We start from the raw sequence: 25,534 nt of genomic DNA on the forward strand, positions 1-25,534 counted from the left end.
ATCAGGTTCTCTTTATGTATTATTAGGACTTGGATGAAGATGTGATCACATTTTAGGTCAAATTTATGCAAAAATACAGAAAACGCTAAAGGGTTCACAAACTTTTTCTCACCAGTGGAGGTTTAACAAAACAGCATATTCGACGACACATGAAGCACATCGAAAGAAATCCCACCTAACGTTTCGATATACTGTTTGGGGAATTTATGTTCATTCAGGCAGGGATAGTCTGTTTCTTGCCATTTTAATGCTTGCTGTAGATAGCGGATTATTGTAAAACAGAAATTGACACATATTATCCAACGATTGGATGTTAAGGTGGTCCTTATTTTTGAAGTTCACATTTTTCAACACTCACCTCCTCATAGGCATCTACAACAATCCTTGACTATGTTGTGGAATGTTGGCTGAGAACCTTTACCTCCCCCCACCGCCACCACCACCCCCACTCCCCTTTAAATTTGTTTTCTCCATAACCACTGAGAGATTGACCCAAAACTTTCAACATAGGAGTGCCTCCACTTGGAGAATTTATAAGCAAAGTTACATGATGATGAGATGGAAATGTGGCGGACATTACAAAAAGTCTGTTTTCTGTAGGCATGGGTTGCAGGGTGTTTAACGTATCAGGAATAAATGGCCTCAACCCTCCTCCGCCCTGCCTCGGCCAAACAAATGACACCAAATTCTATCCCTTAAGAAAAAAAAATAATAATAAAAGGCAAACCCATCAATCTAAGCTCACGGTAGAACACGAGTCATTTTGATCTCGTGCTCATGGTGGAGCATTTTTGATTAACATTTAAGGGTTGCTCAATGAAGTTGAAGTTTTACCTTGTGGCTCGCACTATAATTGGCATATTCTGAATATGGTCCACCTCTATTGGTGGGATCTCTCCTCATGGAATGCAATTTAGTCACACCTGGGGCCCAGCATCGTGCAAGATGGATGGCCAAGGCATTATATGCCCACAATATCTGGATGTTTAGGAGATGGTTTAAACTCACTTGGCATAAGGAGAGAGGGGACTCTGCAACATCTTCATCTTTTGAGTCGACTGCATGACATCTGCATCTTTGTTGTTTGAGTCTACCGTAAAAACCTTAACTTATATTAACATCTTGTTAAGTAGAAGGTGAATTATACCCTATCAAAATATGCCTTTTTCATAAATTTGCAAGACATTTATGGTATATCAATGGGAAGTTCATTGGTTTGGCATTCTTTGATTCAGCTGTGTCCACAGAGTCAAAACGAGAAAGGCACTCGGAAGAGCGCATACCTCCACTGCGCATTTGCGCAATGCCTGATCCAATAGAACATATCAGGCACAATAAATATATTGTTGCGGTTGAGGAAATTTGCAAACCACCATTCAGGTCCCGTAGGTGAGATATCTCTGTAAGTATATGTGTAGTTAGGCCCAAACCCGTTGTTTAGAGGGAATAAATGTGATTCATTCGGGCTGCGACCCTTTGAGATAGCCGTTTTTCTGTTCTATCTTTATTTTGAACCAACCACGTCTCAACCGCCATCACACAACAACCACCAACCACAACGCCGCTTCACAACAACAACAACGCCAACAGCCACGATCTTTACCTTCAAAACTCGCTCCCGCAAATATCGCATCACCGCCATTCCAAACGGCACCATGGCCATAAACCACCACCACCTTCACCTCTCTCCTTCTGCGGCCATTCCCGCACCACTTGTGAGCACCGAGCGTCAGGCTGTCCTGGGCTCGTACGGGATGCGCGCCGAGCCGCGAGTGCAAAATGCGGCCTTTCCGAGGAGAATTCGGATCAGGAATGCTACACGCCCACTTCTGATCCGTCCAATCAGCAAGCGCGGGGCGGTTTGGCCCCGCCTCCAGACGCTTCTGTGTGGAATCGAGATATGCAAATTCTAGGATCAGGGGAGACTCACGCCCCTTTTTCTCCGTCCAATGGGCGAGCGTGGCTCCACCCCCGAGCTCGTTCTGATCCATAAATTTGCATATGGGTTCTCCTGCCGGCCTATAAAGCGCCGAGCGCGGGACGAATCTGGGCAGAGTCGGTTTGGGCAGAGTCGGTTTGGGCAGAGTCGGTTTGGGCAGAGTCGGTTAGAGCAGTCGGCCTTGGAAGAGCGGAGAGTGTTTTGGGCAGAGTCGGGTTGGAGCGCGGAGTGGAGTCGGGAGGCGAGGGCGTACAGGTGGTTTGCTGCAGTCGGCTGAGGAGAATTGGGGAAGAGACCGAGGAGCTCGGGTCCGAGGCAAGGAAGACAGCGGTCGGCGACGAGGTCGCGGTGGAATCGCTCGTCACGGGACCCAAGCAAGCCAGCTATCCTCTTTCCCCAGAGCATCAACAATTCCCCCCCCCCTTTTTCCCCCGCGCTGAGATAGTGCGAAAAGGGGGCCCCGTTCCCACCCCACTCCAAGCGGTGCCAACGAAACCCGCGAAGGAGCACGAAGTCGGGGCACCGCCGCGCTGCCACATTTGCGGCTCATCACAATGACACGGGTAGGACCCACCCGGTCTCGCGGACCTGACCGCTCTTTCAGGTCCCGCGCAAATATTGGCCCACAGGCCCCGTCTGCCCCCTTGTCTTTGAGGGTGGCCCTTTTCTTTTGTTTCTGTGTAAACGTGTGTGTGTGTGGCGCCAGTCTGGTGAAGTAAAACTGTGTAAGTGTTGCCGTGTGTACGCGTAGTCGGTTGTAGATCTGCATTGTTGTGTTTCTTTTGTTGCAATTGCTTTATGTGCATTCTGTTTAATTGTATATGTGTGCTCTCCGTGTGCCGCGGAATAAATGTGCATCATGTTGAACTGTTTTCCCGTTTCGCTTCGTCTTTTCTTTAATTGAATCTCCATCTTGCTTCACGTAAAGGGGTGGTAGTGGGCTTAATACGCCCGATAATTAATCGGAACCGTTGAGGCCGACGATAACACCGCTCGGTTATCCCGATAGTATGGAACGGGTCGTTTAAGTGGCCCGTGTCCGGGGTCGACCTGCGGCGAGGTGCGATCGCCCGGTCTACCCTCCGCGTGGGTACTTAGGTAGGTCAAGTTTGGCGAACAACCCTATCCCACACGGGTGGCCGATTGGCACGATCGTGGTGAGGCCGAAAGGCCCACCCGTGACTAGCTCCCGGCGTTAGTCCGAGAGGGTCACAACAGAATTGTCCGTCCGGTGGGCGACGTGCCGCGATTCGAGTTACGTGGCCGATCGCACGCCGGCGGGCGCGAATTCGCAATATCATTTTAGCCCTATGTCTCAATGGTGAAGAATCACATAAAAAATTAACTTGAGGGGGACCACTCAGGAGGGTGCAAAACGTCCGCTGCCAATACTGCTGGGTCACTCAAGTGAACCTTATATCTTATTCATTAAATATGATGTCAACAGTGCTGAGTTATAGTTCTTTTCTCCAACATTATTTTTTGGGGGGCGGGGGGGGGGGTTGGAAATCACTTAAAACATGTAAAAATGCAAAAAAAATAAAAAAAAAAAATTTTGTTGAAAAAAAAGTTGCAAAAAATTTTTTTTCTCTAACAATTTTTTTTTGGAGGGGGGGGTTTGGAAATCACTTAAAACATGTAGAAATGCAAAAATTTTTTTTTCTTTTTTGGGGGGGTTGGAAATCACTTAAAACATATAAAAATGCCAAAAAAAAATTCTCACTTTTTTTGGGGAGGGGGTAATTTTTTTTTTGGGGGGGGGGGGGGTTTGGAAATCACTTAAAACATGTAGAAATGCAAAAAAAAAACTATTTCTTTCGGGGGGGGGTAAAAAAATTTTCGGGGGAGGGTTGGAAATCACTTAAAACATGTAGAAATGCAAAAAAAAACAAACATTTTTTTGCTCTAACAATTTTTTGGGGGGGAGGGGGATTTTTTTGGGGGGGGGAATAATTTTCAACCAAGTCCAAAATTTAATGGCATGATCCTTGGACCATACCTAACCCCCCCCCACACCAAGTTTCGTCGAAATCCGTCGAGGAGTTTTTCCATAATACTGTTCACAAACAAACAAACAAACAATCAGAAAGGGGTGAAAACAGTAATCTCCATCCATCTTCGAAGATGGCGGAGGTTAATAAACCTCGTATCCAGATCCGGATTCCGATCTTCACCAAAATCGAATAAATTTGTCCTTGTCACACACCCAATCCGTCCACCAAGTTTTATCTGAATTAGTCAACAACATTTTGAGACATCGTGCTACATATCATTTTTGGTCCCATCTCTCAATGGTGAAGAATCACTTTAAAAATTCTAGTCGTCGCATCCAGATCCGGATCGTCACGAAAATCTAATCAATTTGTCCTCGTCACACACCCAACCTGTCCACAAAATTTCATCCGAATCCTTCCATAACTTTTTGAGATATCCTGCACACAAACAAACAGAAAGCGGTGAAAATATAACCTCCTTCACCTTCGGCGGTGGAGGTAATGAGCAATAGTAAAGGCGTGGATAAAACTCCAAACAGCGTCCAGCTGCATATCAGGAAGTCCGGGGGCATGTCAAATTAATATTTTGTCACAAAGAACACAATGGACTTCTTTAGGTACCTTAAAATACCAGCTGGTTTTCTGGATTCTGACCCCGAGACATGCCACGGGAGCTCCGAGAGGATAATGAGAAGGCACCACAGACAGATAAAAACACTTGAAGGTGGTAAATAACAATGCTGAAAGGTGTTTGGCCCTTCAGGAGCATAATGCCATCAAAAATAAAGAAAGAAAGAACAAACAACTCCTTCACATTGTGCAAGACCGTAGAATCCACTTCAACAGCGAAAAGGAATTATCAATGCAAAAATGACGAACCCTGCAGGGCCACTGCAGTCGAGAACTTCAACCCCATTGAGCAAACTCTAAATATGGTCCAAAATGGATGAAATTTAACGTTTTGGGTTTTTTTGAACAATGAAAAAAAAAAAAAACATTAGGAGGTGACGGCTTTGGAATTTTAGCTTTCAATTAAACTTGCAAATAAGGGCCAGCTACAGGATGTATCAGACCGTGGGATCATTAACGTCTACCAACTAATGCCGGCGGACAGGACGCCCAGTTTAACGCCCATCTGAGGGATGGCACACATTGATGAAGCTCCAAGTTGATAGGTTATAGCTGGGTCAACATACAAAACCAGGCTAGACAGCTTAGGGGAGAGTGGGTGTACTTCCAGGTTATCCTGCCAGCCCACACTGGATGTGTAACGAACTAAAACGAGTGGAAAATGTTCTTTATGACCTTTCGATGCCTTTGCTCAGCTGCAATCAATTTTATTTTCAAGCAATTGAAATCAACTTTTGATTCAGATTTTTGCTTCATCATTAACATAATACTCAACAATTTTCAACTGCACACCACATCCGAGGAGGATTTTGCTGCCAAAGCAGCTTCCCCAGCAATTAAATGCAGTGGGTGGTTTGCCATTGCCTTCCCAGTGCGATCGGATTTCAAACCTGCAATCACCAAATTGCGAGCTCAGCCAGATAAGCCGACGCAAAACCCATTCTTCATACTATACCTTTGGAATAAGCAATCACCATTGTAAATTAGCATCAGCATGTTTAGCTACATGTTTTGAAAGGGAGAAAAATAATAAAATTAATAAGTCAAAGGAGCTCCTAAAAGCCATGGCATATTGCTCTGCATTGCCGCGCCAATAAATAAGCTTTCTTTGCCTGCTTAGAAGTCCGAAAACAATGCATTTCCAGTTGGCTTAAGGTTATTGCAGTGCCTTGTATATCAATGCAATGGGCATTCTTCTTCACAAACGAGGCCCGAGAAATGTGAAAACAAATTAAATAGGAATAGAATGAATCAGTTCCAAACAGAAGATATGCTCAACCAGAAGGGCACTCGGTAGAGCGCAAACCTCTGCCACGCAATGCCTGATCCATGAGAACATATCGGGCCCAATACATTTTTCAAATATCATGCGAGACAGCTCTATATCGTTTTTGGCCCTTTCTCTCAAAGGTGAAGAATCACTTTAAAAATTAAATAATGCTCGGATCCAGATCCGGATCTTCAGCAAAATTGAATCAATTCGTCCTTGCCAGACACCCAACCTGTCCACCAAGTTTCATATGAATCCGTCCACAACTTTTTTGAGATATCGTGCAATGGCATTATTTCATCCGGATCCATCCACAACTTTTTGAGATATCCTGCATACAGACAAACAAACAAATAAAAACAAACAAATAGACAAACAAACACACAAAGGGATGAAAACATAACCTCCCTCACCTTTGGTGGTGGAGGTAATTAAGAAAGACTGCAAAGCTGACTCATGAATAGTCCAATATAAGTTGTATAACTAATTAGTCCAAGCTCTGCACTTAAAAAAATTACAGCTATTACTGTGTAATGATGATAAAAAAAAGTTTGTTTTGCTCAGCAGAACAGGAAAGTACTGTGGCTCAAGTCGGTTGTACCGGCATGGGAAGATTGGGTTTGGAGATTGCTGCTCCATCCTCTTCTCCATTCTGCTCTGTGGGCCTGCAACAAAGGTTGTACAGGATAAAATGATGTAAAACTTAAAATCACAAGCTCACCACATAATTGACAGAGACAAGCAAGTTATCAAGACCAACAGCTTGTATAAGCCAGAGTATTGGACATGACATTTTATGCAGTGGAAGAGAAAGTTTGGTCAAAGTTTAACCTCATCACTCAATGGTGAAAAATCACTTTCAATTTTTTTTTTAATTGGATCCAGATATTCCCGAAAAACCCAATCAATTATTCCATTTTACATACCTAACCTACCCACCAAGTTTCGTCCAAATCCATCGATAACTTTTTGAGACATCGTGCTACATATCGTTTTAGCCCAATCTCTCAATGGTGAATAATCACTTAAAAAACAGAAAAATTATTGGATCCAGATCTGGATCTTCCCCAAAAACTGAATCAGTTATTCCATTCTACATACCCAACCTACCCGCCAAGGTTTATCCGAATCCGTCCATAACTTTTTGAGACATCGTGTCCACAAACAGACCGACGGGTGAAAACATATCCTCCATCCACCTCCGGTAGCGGAGGTAAATACATTTTGAAATGATAGAACAATTATAGCAACAAGAAGTTGAAAACCAAGGTGTAAGAGTTGATTACCGAGGTTTCCAGTCTGTAGCAGTGGCTTCCTTTGAAAATTGGTTTAGCTGGTAGTCTTTGTCACATCTGCTGCCGACTTCACCCTCCACTCTGTCCCCTCCTTTGTCAGTCCCTGTGGAACTCTGCACGACGTGCAGTAAAACAAAGTCGAAATACTGCAAACATTTATGAAACACAAAAATGCTGATTGAGACAATGACAAAGGATAAATTGCACAAAAATGGAGTAAAGAAATAAATTGGGACAAAATAATATTTTCCAAATTCAGCCAAATCAGTGATCCAATCATCACAAACATCTTATCCTGCGACAAAACCAGACTCTGAGGCACAATGGTTAGAGCGTCCACTGTGAGTCTCGGTGGTCGTTGGTTTGAACCATGGCCGAGTCATACCAAAAAGGCTTTAAAAAAAAAACAGCGTGTGCTGCTTCCTTACTGGACGCTCAAAATTTTAAAAGGATGCAGCACGGACAAACAACCATAGGTTGGCCTCCTCCTGGATTGAAGTTCCTTGTAAAGGGATCATACAGTACCTTCAGAAAGTATTCACATCCCCTGACTTTTGTCACATTTTGTCGTGTTACAGCCTGAATTTAAAATGGATTAGATTAAAAAAAAAAAATTGTCACCGATTAACACAATATACCCTATAATGTCAAAGTGGGACCTTTTTACAAATTAATTAAAAAAGAAAAGCCGAAATATCTCAAGTCAATAAGTATTCAACCCCTTTGCGATTCATCCATCCATTCATTTCATACTCTGAGAAGAGCGGTGTAGCTGCCGAAGCAGTCTCCTTGGCGATTGGGCACAATCCTGTACGGGTCACCACTCCGACACAGTATACCAGCAAGCTGGCACTCATTTTGCCGACCTCGGAAGGATGACAGGCAGAGTCAACCCCACCTGTTATTAATTCAACAGCCGAGTGGGATTTGAACTCAGGATCCTAGGATCCCAAGCCCACCATCCTAACCTCCAAATCGAGCTCAGGTTCATCCTTGAGATGTCTCCACAGCTTGATTGGGGTCCACCTGTGGCCAACTCAATTGATTTGACATGATTTAGAAAGAGAAACACCTTTCTATATAAGGTTTCACAGTTGTCAATGCATGTCAGAACAGAAACTCCACCGTGAACTGTCCAAAGAACTCCGAGATAGAATTGTGAGGAGGCATAGATCTGGTGAAGGGTATAAAACAATTTTGAGTGTTGATCGTTCCCAAGAGCACAGTGAGCTCCATCATTAGGAAATGGAACAAATATGGAACTACCCAGACTCTTCCTAGAGCTGGCTGTCTGACCAAACTGAGCAACTGGCCAAGAAGGACCTGGTCAGGGAGGTGACCAAGAACCCAGTGACCACTCTGACAGAACTACAGAGTTTCTTGGTTGAGATGGGAGAATCTACCAAAAGGACAACAATCTCTGCAGCACTTCACAAGTCGAGCTTTATTAGTCCGGGAGCCAACCGATCAAAATTAAAAAAAATTGCCCGGTCTGCTATAAAATTTTTGTGTTGATTTTCATAAAGAGACACCCTTTGAGTATATGAAAACCAATGTTGGCAATGGTGAAACTCTTGCGCAACAACACAGTCAACACTTTTGCGAGCCCCCTCTGATAACAAAATGTTGGCAAAAGCGAAGATGTAGGATGGGGGTAGGGGTAATTCATATTGTCCTAAAATCATAACCACTAAACCTATATACACAAATGACCCCTCATATTAAAGAGGAGTTCATTTCCTATATCACAATTGGTGTAGATTTAACCTACCTTCAATTGACAAGGTTATATGTCAAACAACAAAAGATTTATGTAACTCAGAAATGCTTGACTATCAATGGGGTCAGGAACAAGAACATACTTTTACATGCCATGGTTTTAAGGAAGATAAAATTAGAAATGGATTAACACAATATTGTGACATGAAACATCCTCTTCAGAGGAAGAGTCACTCTCTGAAACAACTCCACCACATGAACCTCTCTGACCAAGGCATATGCATGTCACTCAGCAAGGCACAGCAGCCTTTTTGCATGAACATCGTTTCAGACATTTGGATAATTTGCACATGCAAGACACCGTTTTGTCTATGTTTGGCTTGGCTGGCTTAGACATGAGAATTGGGACCAGTTTTCCATTGATAAGGGTTCTGCCAAATGTTGTGGCTGGGGGAAGTGCTCGGTCACTGAGATGTGCACGTCTATACAGAAGCAATTGATACAATGCTCTTAAAACAAGGAAGTAAAACGCATCTTCTGTTGCTGGCAGTGACCTAAGGTCTAATTTTGAAGAGACAAACATATGCTGCCTGAGGGTATCCAAACAGCTGAACCCTTTTTGGCCATGCAGAGCAGTCCAGTATACTCTGGCCTCATCAATGACACATTCTGTTGCTGCCATTTCACTATCTCTTCCAAAATCAACAAGGTGGGGAAGGTTTCCTATCAGTCCCAGAGAAACCTGTGCCGCTCTTCTTTTCACAGGAACACAGGCATCATCCCAACTGACTGGAAGAGGGGCCTTGTTGTCCCTCTCTGGAAAGGAAAGGGTGATCGCCAAGACTGCAAAAACTACCGAGGGGTGACGCTGCTCTCAGTGCCGGGCAAGGTCTTTGCTCGGATAATAATTCTTGATAGGGTTCGCCACCATCTGCTTGAGCACCAGCGTCCAGAGCAGTCAGGCTTTACACCAAAGAGGTCAACGATTGACCGTATCCTTGCACTTCGTGTCCTCACCGAACACAGACGAGAGTTTCGGCAGGGGCTGCTTGCAGCCTATGTTGATCTCTGTAAAGCGTTCGATTCAGTGAATCGGGATGTCCTCTGGAGGATTCTTGGTCTTCGTGGGGTGCCACCGAAACTGATCGATCTGATGTCTGAACTCTACTCTGTTACTGAGAGTGCTGTGAAGTGTGGTGGTACCATCTCTGACTTATTTCCAGTTGTTACTGGAGTTCGTCAGGGATGTGTACTGGCCCCCACACTTTTCAGCACTTGTATGGACTGGATTCTAGGGAGGATGTCGGAGAGATCAAGTTGCGGTGCATCGTTTGGCAATGTCAAGATCTCAGACCTTGATTTTGCAGATGATGCAGTCATCTTTGCGGAGACTTTAGACATCCTCTTGGGGGCCCTCGAGGTGCTGAATGAGGAGTCGGAGCCATTGGGATTATGGATTTCTTGGGTCAAAACTAAGATCCAGGCTTTCGGTGACATCTTGGATGCTGCTGTCCTGTCTGTGTCTGTTTGTGGTGAGGATGTTGAGGTCGTGGAGAGATTCACTTACCTTGGCAGTGATATTCATGTCTCCGCAGGTTGTGAGCCGGAGGTCAATAGACGTCTGGGTCGGGCCTGGGGAGTCATGGATTCACTGGATCATGGGGTGTGGCGCTGCCGGTACCTGTGCGGGAGGACGAAAGTCTGAGTCTTCAGGTCCTTGGTACTTCCAGTCTTGCTCTATGGGTGCGAGACTTGGACTTTGACCAAGGATCTGAGACGGAGACTTAATTCCTTTGGTACCAGGTCTCTTCGGAGAATCCTTGGCTATCGCTGGTCGGATTTTGTGTCCAACGAGCGGTTGCTGAGAGAGACTCGGATGAGATTTGTTACCTGCATAGTCCGTGAGCGTCAGCTGCGGCTGTATGGACATGTGGCTCGTTTTCCTGACGCTGATCCTGCTCACCAGATTCTCTCAGCGAGGGAGTCTCATGAGTGGGAGGCCAGTGGGCCGACCACGTGCCTCATGGTTGCAGCAGGTTGACCATCATCTCAAGGAGATGGGGATGGGCCTGGCATCTGCCTGGGGGATGGCCAGACGGAGGCCCCTGGAGTACCGGCGGAAAGTGGACGCAGCGACGCGCTGTTCTGGCACATGCTCCCATACCTGACCTGACCTCTTCTTTTCCCCTTCTGAATGGGTAGCTCACTGTGTCACATCCACACAACACATATGTGCACAGAAGTGTAGCTGCGACATCAAGAGGATTTTCTGGTACTTCTTGCTCAACACTTCTACCAGCTCATGAATAGGTAGGTATTGATTCTGCCGTTGTATCCAGAGTTCTTGCAATGTGTTCAAGCAGCAGAAGTGATATATACACAGCATAATTATGTCTGTATCTGTTGCATGCACAACAGCTCGATGGTGATCAAGATATTCCACACAATACGCAAGATGAGCAATAATCCTTGTGTCTGCCTCTTCATGTTCTTCACAAGGTAAGTCCAGAACTGAACTTGATGCTGATGTGATGGAAAGAGTGTGACCTTTGTTTTCCATCATACTACCAAGAATGATGGTCACTCCATCCGGAATAGCTTCAGGACTCTCACAAAGGGAAGTGCCAATGAAGTTCTGAAGATTTCCTTTATTTCTTGGATTCTTCATGAATAAATTCCAGTCCGGAATTTCTAGACTCTTGGATGGTGAGAATTGTCTTGCCTGGTCTGTCTGGTTTCTCCTCTGCTGCTCATCACCCTTCAAAGTATGGCTATCATCAAAATCATACTGATCACCAATGATGTTGACACAGTTGCACATTTCAGGTTTCAACTGCAGGATACACCTGCTTGCGAAGATACAGCTGGGGAAGTTCACCAAATGTTTTCGCACCCATTTTTTGGTATTTATTTACAAATGCCATTGTGTCTACCAGATAAACTGTGTATAGGTCACTCTGTGGTAATGATGGCAGCTGTAAAACAACATCCTGCTCAGCTTCAGCAATTAGCACTGCCACGAAATCAGACTCGTTGCCTTTGCGCATTACAACCCCCTGTGCTAAGCGTGGATCAACCTCAAACAGGGATGATGGATAGTCTGTCCACTCATGGGAAAAATGCAATCTGTCTTGTGACTGGGTCGGCATCTCGATAGAAACACAGCACACGTGTAGTTGCAGTCTCATCTTGATAGATCCTGATTAAACTCTGTTTCCTTGATGGTTTTGATTTCTTCTGTGAGGAGAAAGTTACCAGCTTCAGTGGTTCAATCTTAATAGAGACCACCTCTTCTGCTTTCATAATGGCTTCCATGCCCTCAGCTTGAGCATGGACCAAGTCTTTTGAAGCATCCTTCTCACCAGTTGCTCTATTGAGCAGATCCACTTGGTTGTTACACTGGAATGGGTTTATCATCTGCTGGCATATCACTTTCTTGATCTCCTCAACATGCATATGTTCTTCTGTTGCCTGCTTCTGTGTTTCTCCATGATGAGTAGATTCCTGTTGGCCTAGATTAGCCATAGACTTTATGTTCTCTGATACAGCTGTGAGAAATGGTGCTGTTTTCACATATTTATCTCGAGCAGCTGGTGCCTGAGATATGCGTTTGAACAGAGATGTCTTCCCTTCATTGTTGTATGTCTGCTCCAGGGCCATGTCACTCCAAACACCATTGAATTTTCCTTTGGAAGAGTGAACTGTGAAGTACCCAACCTGGATCCAGCAAACCTTAACCGAACTGTGTTCAATAGAGTAAGAGGATTTTGGGGGTAGGGGTAACTTTGGTTGACAAAAATGTTAATTTTCTCTTTAAAAATTGATAGAACTCAATCAAATTTGCTGTTTTAATTAGCCATGGATACCATGTTCATATCACATTAAGAGAAATTAGTATTCTAATGCAGCATCTGCCTATGATAAGAAAAGTTCTAAAGGCCATCTTCAAAAAACGTTATTTTTAAGGCATTTTTCACAAAATTATGTACTTTTACGAGGTTTACTTTCACAAAGGCAATTTTTTTTTGTCATTTTACAATGCACTGATTGAATTCTTACATTTAGTTCACATTTATTTTTCATGAATGTGATTTTTTAATTTTTTTAGAAATTTTATTGACAATTGCTGTTTTATCAAATTTTTCAAATCTTCCTCAAACAAAAACGGCCGCCAAAATTTTTCGCAAGAGCTTATGAATTGCCAACATTGGTTTTCATGAACTGCAAACATATATCTAAACATCCTGGGGGTGTAAAATTTTATAGCAGAGGCTGTAAGGTCCAACCCTAAAACAGCCTCGTACACAGGTTGGCTCCCGGACTATATGGGAGAGTGGCCAGACGGAAGCCACTCCTGAGAAAAAGGCATACGACAGCCCACCTGGAGTTACGTGAAACACTCTGAGAGCACGAGGCAAAAGATTCTGTGGTCTGATAAGATGAAAATTTAACTCATTGGCCCGAATGCAAAGTGCTACGTCTGGTAGAAACCAAGCACAGCTGACCCATATCACACCATCCCTACCATGAAGTATCGTGGTGGCAGAATCATGCTGTGGAGATGCTTTTCAGCAGCAGGGACTGGGAGACTTGCAAGGATAGAGAGAACAATGAATGGAGCCAAAACCAGCAAATCATTGAGGAGAACCTGCTTCAGAGTGCAAATTACCTTAGAGTGCGGCAAAGATTTGCGTTCCAACAGGACAATGACCCTAAGCACACAATCAAATAAACATTGAAATGGCTTCAGAACAAGAATGTGAAAGCCCTTGAGTGGCCCAGCCAAAGCCCAGACTTGAAGATTGCCGTTCACCGACGCTTCCCATCCAACTTGACAAAGCTTGAGTAAACCTGCAAAGGAAGAATGGGAGAAAATCCCCAAATCCAGATGTACAAAGGTGATCCAGACATACCCAAGAAGAAGCGAAGCTGTAAATCGCTGTCAAAGTCGCTTCGACAAACTACTCACTCAAGGGCTTTGAATACTTATTGATGCAAACCATTTCAGCTTTTCATTTTTAATTAATTTGTAAAAATTTCTAAAAACATGTTTTTCACTTTGGCATTATGGGGTATTTTGTGTAGATCGGTGCCAAAAATTATTAAATTTAATCTATTTTAAATTCAGCCTGCAACACAACAAAATGTGACAAAAGTCGAGCGGTGTAAATACTTCCTGAAGGCGCTGTATATAAAACCATCACAATCACCCACCTCAGCAGTCACCACAGGTAGCGCATCTTCAACCTTGCTCGTGCTTGGAAGGCTCGTTGACACCACCTGTTGTGAATCTTTTACTTTCTGTGCAGACAATGTTTTTTTCAATCCTGCCATCCTTTCCGTTTGTGGACGCGCTTCTGATTTCCCTACTCGGCTTTTGTTCAAACCCACATTGTGCACATTGCAATGCTTCTTGTGCTTCTGCAAATCAAAATGTTTTTCTGGCTGCTTTGCACCGCATCCATCTGCTTTTGGTCTCTGTGAGAGTTTCACGACAATGTTCTTTCCTTGCCGCTTTTCCACAATCTCATTGGTCACCTTCGTTTTATTTTTTGAACGATTCTTGACTTCATCTGAGCTTCTGTGCTTACATTTCTCCTGCTTTGCTGTCTGCTCATCGTTGCACTTTGTACCATCTCCTGCAGGAAGTACCAACAAAGCTTTTTTATCACAAGGAACACGAAATGCCCTATTCTTCTTGGAAGCTCCGTCATCGCTTGCAACATCTGCTGCCGGTCGCTTCATCCCTGAACTTTGCCCCTTCTTCTCCAGAGATGGACCTGCTTCCCGGTTCAACTTGTGCACACTCTTCCCTTCTTTGATGATTGCACCCTCCCTGTGTGCCTTGTTATTAGTCATATTTCTGGTTTTCTCAGCAGAACGGTTTCTGTTCTTTGCTTTTTTCTCTTTGTGCTTCGTACCATGCTCTTTTGGGTGTTTTGAGTGTTCCTTTTTGGCAGAATCCTGAAACACAAAGATCAACATGTCACCTGTTGGAGGCACAAGCCTCCGATTCGAGTGCCAATGTTTTTTTGGTCCACCACCCCCACCCCCCTCCCCACCACTCACTTTTACACTTGATGGCAATTTTAGCTTTTTTACCAGATCTGTTGACTCCAATGGTTGGTTTTGTTCTGACATAGGTAAGGACACCACCACCTGAAAATGTGACATTAACAAACTTCACAAAAGGCTACAATTGATCCAGAAAGAAGAATGTTACGTGTCGAGCAAAATTATTTTAACTTTATAGTCAAAACAACAGGAAAATAAGTGCAGGTCATTGCGCAGAGACCATGTAGAACGAGTGCTCACAGCGCCAGCCTTGAGTAAACGGACACGGAATTCAGGCGAAGGGCAGTTGAAGGTGAGCTTCTCACAACGAACATGGCTAACTGGTTGTTGGCCAGGTGTCTGCAGGAAAAGATCATACTCGAAAGACATCTTTCGGGGATCTTCCTGTTGGTAGAAAGAATATCAAAGTGTGGGCAGGGATAAATTAATTAAAAGGTGGTGGTTCATCAGTTTTACATAAATCCTCTTTTCACATCTCAATTTTGTTTCCCTGCACAAATGAGAGCAATATGGTGGTATATTAATTACTATGGATAATGCCCTGGCATTCTTGAGGTTGGAAGAACAACATCCCTCTTAATGAGTTGGGATTAGAGGTTTCTGGAAACCAAGCAAGTCTTGGAAAAGTTACAATAAATAAATAAATAAATAAATAAATAAATAAATAAGTCAAAACCCAGCTGGCTCATGAATGACATTCAGGAAGGCAGAGCAATCTGCCTGCCCCACCTGTGGTGCCACTCCATACTATAGGTGATTCTTATTGCCATAAAGGCAGCTTGTAATGAGCACGAGTGTTCTCTACAAAAAAATAAATAAATAAATAAATAAATAAATAGAACGTACATGCATCACTGTCAGTCAGAAAAAAAAAGTGGAACAGTGGAGCAGGTTATCCCAAAACTGAGCACCTTTCCTCCATGAGAGTGAGGATCTACATTCCAAGTCCTCAGAATTTATTTATTTATTTATTTAACATCCCTGCCCTATTGCATTACCAGTTGTTCCTTTTTCATCTACATTTCAAATATGCTGCCAAGATAGCCTAGGCCCAAGAGGTATGCACACTCACATTTGAGCTATTTAGCCAGAGTTCAAATATTGACCAAGCTATAAACAGTCACCCTCATGGTGTTTCACATGCAGGGGAAGGCATCAGTGCGTGCACCGTTCTTCGGAACGACGTCAATCCGGGAGTCCCGTCTGCAAGTAGTGGTTGTTGGTGGATGTTAAAGAATAGTTGGTGAGCTATCGTCAGCATCCTGAACAAATTTCAAATCCCTGCCACTTTCAGTCGAGTGTCCTCCAATGAAGTGTCCATCGATGCCAGATTGGTTCTCGCATCGAAACGTTTCTCAACTTATTGTGAACGCCCTTCTTTCGTATGCAGCACAAGGCTACAGGGCGGTGTCTGGCTGAGAGCATGCTTATGCTGCTGATGCAATGGCCTCCGTCAGTTAGGGCAGGAATTTGGGGTTTGGCCAGGGTGCTGGCGATAGCTCTCCTACTATTTGTGACAGACACCGTGGGATATTTTTGTCCACAAATGGCAGCAGATGGGACACCAAGTTTAACGTCCATCCGAGGGATGTCACACATATTGATGAATCAACCTATCTGTGAAACACCGGAATGATGTTCCAATTCATGCCAAGATCCAAATCCAGGCTAGTCAGCCTCGAGGCGAGTGTCCGTACCTCCAGGCCATCCTGCCAGCCTTACGGATGCACTGAAACTTCATCACGAGTATAGGTCTCCATTATTACTGTATTTGTACATTTCAGTGTTAGCTGGATAACAGCTTAGTATTAATGCAAACCCCACCTGGCTGCAGCTCTAAACTTTTGAAGTACCGTGTTTTTGAAGTATATGTGAACAGGCATAATGAATCCAGCATAACCAGACTCTTCAACTTCGAAAGGTGGCTCTTTATAGACTGCAGGACAAACAAACAAGTGCAACAAGAGTCATCATTATACGACAGGTATCCTCATAACAACTGAAAAGGAAATTACTTCATACGACAACGCTGGTTGACCTGCTATTCTTGTTATGGAAGTTTGATACAAACATCGGAAATGTTGTTAAAATGAGTGATGAGACAAGGAGTCATATATATATATATAGAAAGTCTACACCTCCTTTCAAATTTTTCACCTTTTGGTGCCTTATAGCCTGGAATTAAATTGCATCAAATCAGACTTTTTTTCCCCCACCTTGATTTGTACATCGTAACCCACAACCTCTTCGTGAAAAACAAATTTTACAAATCTCCGAACATTAATTTAAAATACAAAACTGGAATATCTTGGTTGGATAGGTGTCCACCCCCATTATAATAGCAATTCTAAATTAGCTCAGGTGTTACCAATCACCTTCAAAATCACACACCAAATGCTAAGTTGCAATGATTCTGATTATTTCAGAATAAAATCAGCTGTTCCTACAAGTTTCCTCTGCTGGATAGTGCATTTCACAGCAAAGACTCAACCATGAGCACCAAGGAGCTTTCAAAAGACCTCTGGGATAAAGTTGTGGAAAGGCACAGATCAGTGGATGGAGATTAAAATATTTCAAAGGCTTTGAATATCCAGTGGAGCACAGCCAAGGCAATCTTTAAGAAGTGGAAGGTGTATCGTAACACAACGACCCTGCCTCGGTCAGGCCGTCCCTCAAAAATGGATGAGCAAGTAGGAGACCGATCAGAGAGGCTACCAAGAGGCCAACGTGGAAATGTTGAAAGAGCTACACCTTTATGGCAAAGACTGGTCACTGTGTGCATGTGACAGCAATATCCCAAGCACTCTACAAGTCTGTTCTTTTCCTTAGGGTGGCAAGAAGGAAGCCATTATTTAAAAAAGCCCACCTTGAGTCCTGTTTGAGGTATGCAAAAAAAAAACATTCTGGAGATTCTGAAGCCATGTAACAAAAAAGTTATGTGGACTGACCAAACCAGAATGGACCTTTTTTTGCTTAAATGCAAAATGTTAAGTTAAAAAAAACCAAAAAAAAAAAAAAACCACATCACCCAAAGAACACCATCCCTACTGTGAAGCAGGGTGGTGGCAGCATCATGTTATGGGGATGTTTCTCATCAGCAGGTCAGAATAGAAGGGAAAATGGATGGAGAAAAATACCCCCAAAAATCCAAGAGGAAAACCTGCTGCCCTCTGCAAGAAAGCTGAAATTGGGACGGAAGTTCACCTTTCAGCATGACAACGAACCGAATCACACAGCCAAAGGTACAATGGAGTGGCTAAGGAACAAAATGATAAATGTCCTTGACTGGCCAAGTCAGAGCCACAACCTAAATCGAAGGAAATCAAATTTCACGGCAAGAATTAAAGAATGCTGTCCATCAACACTCCCCACGCAACTTGACTGCTTGAACAGGTGTTTTTTTTTTTTTTACTGAAGAATCGGCAAATATTGCCCAATCAAGGTATGCAAAGTTGGTCGAGACCGATCCCAACAGACTCACAGCTGTAATTGCTGTCAAAGGTGCTTCCACCGAGTATTAACTCAGGGGTTGGATACTTATCCAACCAAGATATTCTAGTTTTGTATTTTAAATTAGTTTTTTGAAATTTGTAGAATTTGTGGGTTACGATGTGTAAATAAAGATGGAAAAAGTTTGCTTTAATGCAATTTCATTCCAGGCTACAAGGCAACAAAACGTGAAAAAATTGAAATGAGGTGTAGACTTTCTATAGCCACTGTGTATATGTATGCAGGTATGTTTGTATGTATGCATACACATAAACATAGATGGTGGAAGGAGCAGTGCGAGTGGGAGTTGGCAAGGAAGGGAGATGAGAGGTGAATTTGTGTTTGTGAGAGCAATATGCAAATGTACAAAGCGATCATGACCATGAAACTCATCAGACATCAAAGCAGCAATTACTTTTTAAAACTGCTCCAAACTTTGTTTTGTTTCAATAAAAGCAGCATGGCCACTGCTGATGTATGCATTGTACAAATTAGTTAATTGTATCAATGACCGTGTAGTCTTCAGTGAGACGTTAAGCTCGGACCCAAACTGAGAACATTAGCTGGTGGATGTTAAAGATCCCATGGTGTTGTTGACAAAGAATTGGCAGTGTGTGTGTGTGTGTGTGTGTGTGTGTGTGTGTGTGTGTGTGTGTGTGTGTGTGTGTGTGTGTGTCACCACCCTGAACAAATTCCAAATTCACGCACGAACGTGCAAGGACTGCATGAGCAGTACTGACGAGGCTCAGGAGTGATGCAACCAACAGACCGAATTTGATTAAAAAAAAAAAAAACAAGCAAGAAAAACGAGAATAGAACAAATTATCCCAATTGTGAATCTTAAGGATTCCTCGATAAAATTTGAGCATCAAGACTTTTGTCTGATGCAAATAAAAATAAGGGAAAGCATTTCTTTGCAGAGTGTGCCCTTTTCAGCAATGTTATGGTAACAAAGCAGCATGAGGCCGAATGGAGTCAATGTTACAAGATGAGCATACATTGACCATCATGATATACAGATAGCACATCCTGCAGGCATTCCAAAGAAGTTTTCAACCCCCTAAACTCTGATGCAGCTGAGCTCCATCACAGCCATTCCTTTCCCCATAATCATTCTAAAATATGCAATTTGGTGTCTGTGTCTTACCTTCAATCGGTACTTATTGAATCTTAACCAAACTTGCCAGGGGAACATGACGGAGGTTGTAGCGACTTAATTTGCTCCCTCCTGGGTGGGAGAATTTCCACCTTGGACAAACTCCATGTTAAAGTGTATACACAGCTCATCATAGAGTTTCATGGGGCACAAGTCCAGGAAGTAAAAAATTATAACCACAAACAATTCAGTCAATTTTGGGAAATGTGCTATTACCATTTTAAACAGTCACTGCAATTGTTTAACAACAAACGGAAAAAAAAAATTGTTGGAAACCCGACGTCCTTGAGCCATTCGATGCTAATCATATCAAACAACGGATCCGAGCAGTCTGGACTTTCTTGACCTATAGGTAAGCCGCTATGATCTTTTGCTAATAAAGTTGCTTAAATGAGTCTTTATGCACGAATGAAGTATCCCAATGACTGTCCGATTTTTATAGCTATCAAATTACATGTGGACTGTATCAACTTATTATGGTGTTTGAAACGGTGCAGGATATTTTGGGGCCTCAAATGTTATTTATCTTGGGCGAGGTTTCAAATATGATGTGCCATATTGCCTGACACCATAATGGCCCAAATGTGACCTTTATTCAATGCATAACCCCATTCGGTTTTAGCATCAGCACTTCTAATGTACATGTTGGTCTAATTTCTTCAAGCACCAATTTGTTAGTTTGTTCTTCTTCTTCTTGCAATCCATGGGATTAACATTCATCTCCAACACCACGTTTCAAAACTGTCAATCATCTTCATTTATTTTTCACTGTCCACGACTCACATCCATACATTGCAAATGCAAAGACCATAGTACTCATCAGCCTCCTATTGGGTTGTATCTCACATCTTTGTCTTTCCAGATCCATCAATCCTGACATTGCTGTTCTCCCAAACAACTAACCATATATTCATATCCCCTCCACATTCTCCACTCGCTTCAATCTTGGAACCCAGGAAGATGAAAATTTCCACGATTTCCACTTGATGGTCTCCCACTCTGAACAAGTCGATCTTCTCAGTTGACAAGATTTTAGTCTTAGGTTTAAATAAAGACCAGCTTTTTCACTTTCCTTCTTCACTATCTGCAGCAGTTTCATCAATTTATCTTTACTTTCTGCCAACAGAGTGGTATCGCCAGCATACCTTGGGTTGTTGGAACATCTTCCTCCCATCCTGACTCCAGCTTCGATGTCATCCAAGTTAGGTTTTTCATCAAAATTAAGATAACCACAGAGTAATCGGTCAATTTTGTTCAACGAAAATGGCATGATAATCGTGGCATTAAAATAACAATGATATCAACACAGGGGCGAGCAGGACAACCGAGAATTTGAGGTATGCACAATTGCCTCAGGTGTCTAACCTGGGTTCGCATCTCAGCCCAGCTATAAACTGTTATCCCAGCGTTTCAAAGGCAGGGTGATTCACCAATGTGTGTGCCATCCCTTGGATGGACGTTAAACTGGGCGTCCCATCTGCTAGCTTTAGTTTGTGGACATTAAAGATCCCGCAGTGTCCCTTGCAAAGAGTAGGCAAACCATCACCCTGGCTAAATTCCAATTTCCTGCCCTAACCATAGGTGAATGTCAGGCCTGGCCAGCAGGTTGATGAAAGACTTGAGCCAAGATTCCCCCTGCCCACCCCACAGGAACGTCGGAAATGTAGCCACGAAAGAAGAAGAAGACTGCTGTCATCAACACATTATCCACACACACACACACACACACACACACACACACACACACACACACACACACACACACACACACACACACACACACACACACACACACACACACACACACACACACACACACACACACACACACATTGTCCACTCCCTGAGGGAGCAGATTTTTATGGTCACACCAAAATTCAGCAATTGTATGCATGTACGTACATACAATTGTGTATGCACCAGCTGAGATACCTGTTTTTTGCACAGGTAAACTCTACTTTAAATCGAATAGGAAAGCTAAAACCTGGAAAAAGAGTAGAATATCATTTTTGTTGTGTATAGCAACAATGACTGACTGAACTGTAACCTGTGGATGTGGTGCAACTGACCTAATCTCACTGAATAACTTTGTGGTAAAGGCCCGGTCACACCTTGACGTTTTAGCCAACGTATGCCGATTTTTGAATTTTTTTTCTAAAACGCTGGCAAACGTTGAATACGTTATGGGTAAGTTTTGATAACATTAAGAGCACGCTGGCATACGTCGTAGTACGTTGCCATAAGTCGTTGTACGTTGGCTTTAAACGTTGTACTTTTCGGTTGTCCTCAAATTTTTTCATGCTTGAAATTTCACGACGTATGCCGGCGTATGACTCACACGTTCCGCTACGCTGGCCACAAGTTGTAGGCACGGTCTGCGATCGTTGACAGACGTCAACACATGCTACTTGTAAGTTAATCATAAGTTGAGACACGCCGAGGTAATGTTTAGCATACCCGAAACTTATTTCTAACATATGATTAACGTGTTGTTGGCACGTTACGCGATCGTTGCCACCACGTCGACAGACGTTACTTTTAAGTTACTCATAGGCTGAAAGACGTCGGTATAATGGATCGTCCTTGCGTCAGCGTCCACGGCCACGGCCAGGACACTTATTTGCAGCATTCTTCAAACTTTTCTTCGGCATGACGAGGATGTTCACACTTCGATGTCTAGCTTGGCTATGATTCCAATTGTCTATCGGCAGCGTCGATTTAAAATAGTCGAGTTTGAGCGTTTTAACACGTTCAGAAGAAACGCTTCAAATTTCCAAACCCCAGCGTCAAAAAAAACAAAAAAAAAAAAACAAAGGCGAGTGACAGCAATTTAAATCGTTCATTGTAAACAATGAAACTAGCTGAGTGGTACCATTTCAAAGTCGTTGAGTGTAAAAAAAATCCAATTGTTGAGCGCAAGCGTCTACTTTCAATAGTGGAGATGCAGCCATTTAAATCGTTGAGTGGCAGCCTATGAACCTACCCGTGGACACGCGGACGCAAGGACGATCCATCATAACCCACACCCTCCCCCTCACACCCACCTACTACTGCCAACATGAACAAACGACTACTAATACTAATATTAATACTAATACTGTTACTGCTGACATGGCCATCAACTCAAAAAGGACTCGAAAACACTGTTGGGTTCCCCTTTTATGAACACCATTTTTATATACCAATTCCCAAAACCGCTGGGAACACGTCTTTATATGGCAGTTGTAAGCGAGAAACACATTCATTTTTTTTTTTTGTCGACCGGAAGACGTCATTGGAATACGTCTACATACGTCGATGTGTGTTGGGACTACGTAAAGAATTGGTTCAAAGCACGTCAAACATAAGTTAGAAATAAGTTTCGCGTAAAAAAGACATTACCGCGACGTGTTTCGACTTATGAGTAGCTTATAAGTAACCTTTGTGGACGTGTGTAAGCGTCCACATATCGTGTGTAAAACTTATCCCCATCGCATGCGAACGTGTGTCATACGCCGAGTACGTCGTAAAATTTTGAACATGTTCAAAATTTCTTGACGTACTCTACTTATGATAGCGTATTTAGCGTTCTACTCGCGCATACCAAACTTACCCATACCGTATTCGACGTGCCCCAACGTTTTAGACACTTTTTTGTTACGTCGGCATACGCTGGCAAGATCGCCAAGGTGTGACCGCGATTTTGACCCTTCCATTTCTACGGCAGTTATGATTCGAATCGTTGTGCGTCAGCCTTTTAATAGGCTGCGTCACGACATCGTCGGCGATGTGTGCAACGCGCTATGCCTGAGTTAGACTATCGTTGGGCATCGGTTGTGTAGGCCGACAACAGGTTCAGCATTCGTTGGTATAAGTTATCTATAACACAACGAAACGTTCTGTGTAGTTACCAATGCGTTACACATAAGACCAAGTCGCTATGAATACGTCCGAATCTTTAAAAAAAAACATCAAAAGTTCAACGTAAGCCAGCGTTTTACATAAATTTAAACACGTTGCCATCGCTGGCTAAAACGTCAAGGTGTGACCGGGCCTTAAACAATATTGTACATTTTCTTTATATTACAAAGTTAAAAAAAAGTTATTGCAAGTTTTAAATTAAGTTATTGCAAGTTTTAAATTAAGTTATTGCAAGTTTTAAATGGAGTTATTGCATGTTGTAAAAAGTCCTTTGAGGGCTTCACACTCTGCTTGCCATCACATACGCATGTATGAACGTGAGCTCTTGAAAGACCTAGGTCGATAACCTTGAGGCTTTGCCCTTGGGACTTGGTGAGAGTCATGCCAAAGCAGACTCCTGCTGGAAACTGAATTTGCCAAAAGTCAAAGGGCAAGCCTATGTCTGATGGGATGATCGGTAAGGGATCCTCCCTCATTTGGTCCAGTGGTGATGGTGATATTTAGGCAATGTTCCGTTGCGTATATTTGGTGGGTTGAGGTTGCATAAGAGCATGATTGGCACCCCTATTTTCAGGAGGAGGTGGTGAGGTGGTATGCCTGAGGGTTCCAGGCTGTACTACTTATTATTTTAACAAAATTATGAATTGGTCTTTTCCATATTCTCATAACAAAGCTTTGTTGAAAATGACAAAAGCCCAAATAATTTTAAAAAAATTTGTTACAGCCTGGACAGACATACAGAAGTGACTGCAAAACCCCTCTTCCACCGCACGGGGGATGGACTAATAAAGTTGAATGCAGGATATTGTGAAATTAACATCAACAGCAATCTTTAAAAAATATTTTACGTTTCAGGAATAGCTGATACTGTACAATTAAAAAGTGTCGTGTCAGAATCTACTCTATGTTTTCACTTTTAAAATGGTTTTCTCTGCAACCGCTTGTCCGATCGATACAGCAGAGACCGAGACTCATGGAGAATATGTTATTGCCAATTCCAACGTCAAAGGTCAAATGGTATGTCATACTGGATGGATTAAAGAAAAAAATTTGGACACAATTTTCTCTGAAAAACCCCAAAAAAATTGAAAATTGCATTATGGCATCAATAATTTAATTATTGCAAGGTGGTCACGTCATCAACTCCCGATGGGGTATACAGAGTGATAATGACGCCATTCGGTGAAGTGGTATTACAGCCATAATTGGTTGACTTAAAATCCTTATCCCAAAAAATAAAAAAATAATCTGAAACTTCATACATCTGATCTACGAGCAAACGCGAGTGAAGAATTAAATTTATGACCTTCATAACCCATACCAAGAAACTGTGACATAATAAGGTGAATGGATGATACGGGTGTATGGGCCGTAATGGTAGCATGTCCCGTTGACGATGGTATTTTTGTTCAGAATAAATGTGAGAGGTGAGACTACGAGTGCCGTTCTCGTTTCGTGAGATTAAAAATGAGTAAATAAAACACTACAAAACCACTAATTCATAACATTTGGCTATAACTATTTTCAGATGTTAAAATGTTTTGTGTGAGCTTGGTAGTTGGCCAAAGGTACAGACAAATATGTGGTGAAAAGAAATAAATAAAATTAATTTTTTTGAAAAGACAGACAGACAGACAGATAGATAGATAGATACCCCCCCCACCCCCACCACCTCTTGTTGCATACTATGTTGTGCAATAGCATACTGGGCCCGACCCGACGATATAAAAACAACCCTTGCTTTTTCTGAAATGGGGTAAAAGTAGAACAGTGTATTTATTAAGTGGCCACATCGAGACAAGAATCAACGACGGTCCTGGCGAGGAGGTCAAATTCCATGTTACCTCGTTTGGGCTTCAGGAAGCTTGCATGCAAGATGAAAACGACCTTTTCTACAAATCCATGGATCTTCTTGTGGTCAAAGCCACGCACAAACACACGCCAGTCGTGTGTGTAGCCCTCGTCACTCATTTTCTTCCTTACAATGGCAAAGTGGCCCAACTCGATCTGCACCTGCAACGCCTGAACGCACAGGTAAAGAACAAACGACACCTGGTAGAGAGCATA

The 25,534-nt window shown here is 42.9% G+C and overlaps 1 protein-coding gene across 5 annotated transcripts in view; it reads right to left on the bottom strand.

Moving 5' to 3' along the window:
* Positions 1–25,534, bottom strand: part of LOC147016800 (uncharacterized) — a 56,790-nt gene that overhangs the window by 25,803 nt on the left and 5,453 nt on the right. For 2 of the 5 annotated variants that reach the window (XM_085845816.1, XM_085845814.1), the window contains exons 2-8: positions 25,312–25,489; positions 16,776–16,858; positions 15,163–15,306; positions 14,917–15,006; positions 14,062–14,811; positions 7,120–7,241; positions 6,435–6,498 (exon numbers count right to left, since the gene is read on the bottom strand). In XM_085845816.1, the coding sequence (XP_085701942.1) occupies positions 6,435–6,498; positions 7,120–7,241; positions 14,062–14,811; positions 14,917–15,006; positions 15,163–15,306; positions 16,776–16,858; positions 25,312–25,489 (1,431 nt within the window). Of the gene's footprint in view, positions 1–3,885; positions 6,165–6,434; positions 6,499–7,119; positions 7,242–14,061; positions 14,812–14,916; positions 15,007–15,162; positions 15,307–16,746; positions 22,654–25,311; positions 25,490–25,534 lie in introns of those variants that run through there. The other 3 variants (XM_085845818.1, XM_085845817.1, XM_085845819.1) reach the window with 3 other exon arrangements.

This window comes from Eptatretus burgeri, chromosome 11 (assembly GCF_056783735.1).
Source record: "Eptatretus burgeri isolate ZD-2024b chromosome 11, Ebu_testis_v1, whole genome shotgun sequence".
NCBI lineage: Eukaryota > Metazoa > Chordata > Myxini > Myxiniformes > Myxinidae > Eptatretus > Eptatretus burgeri.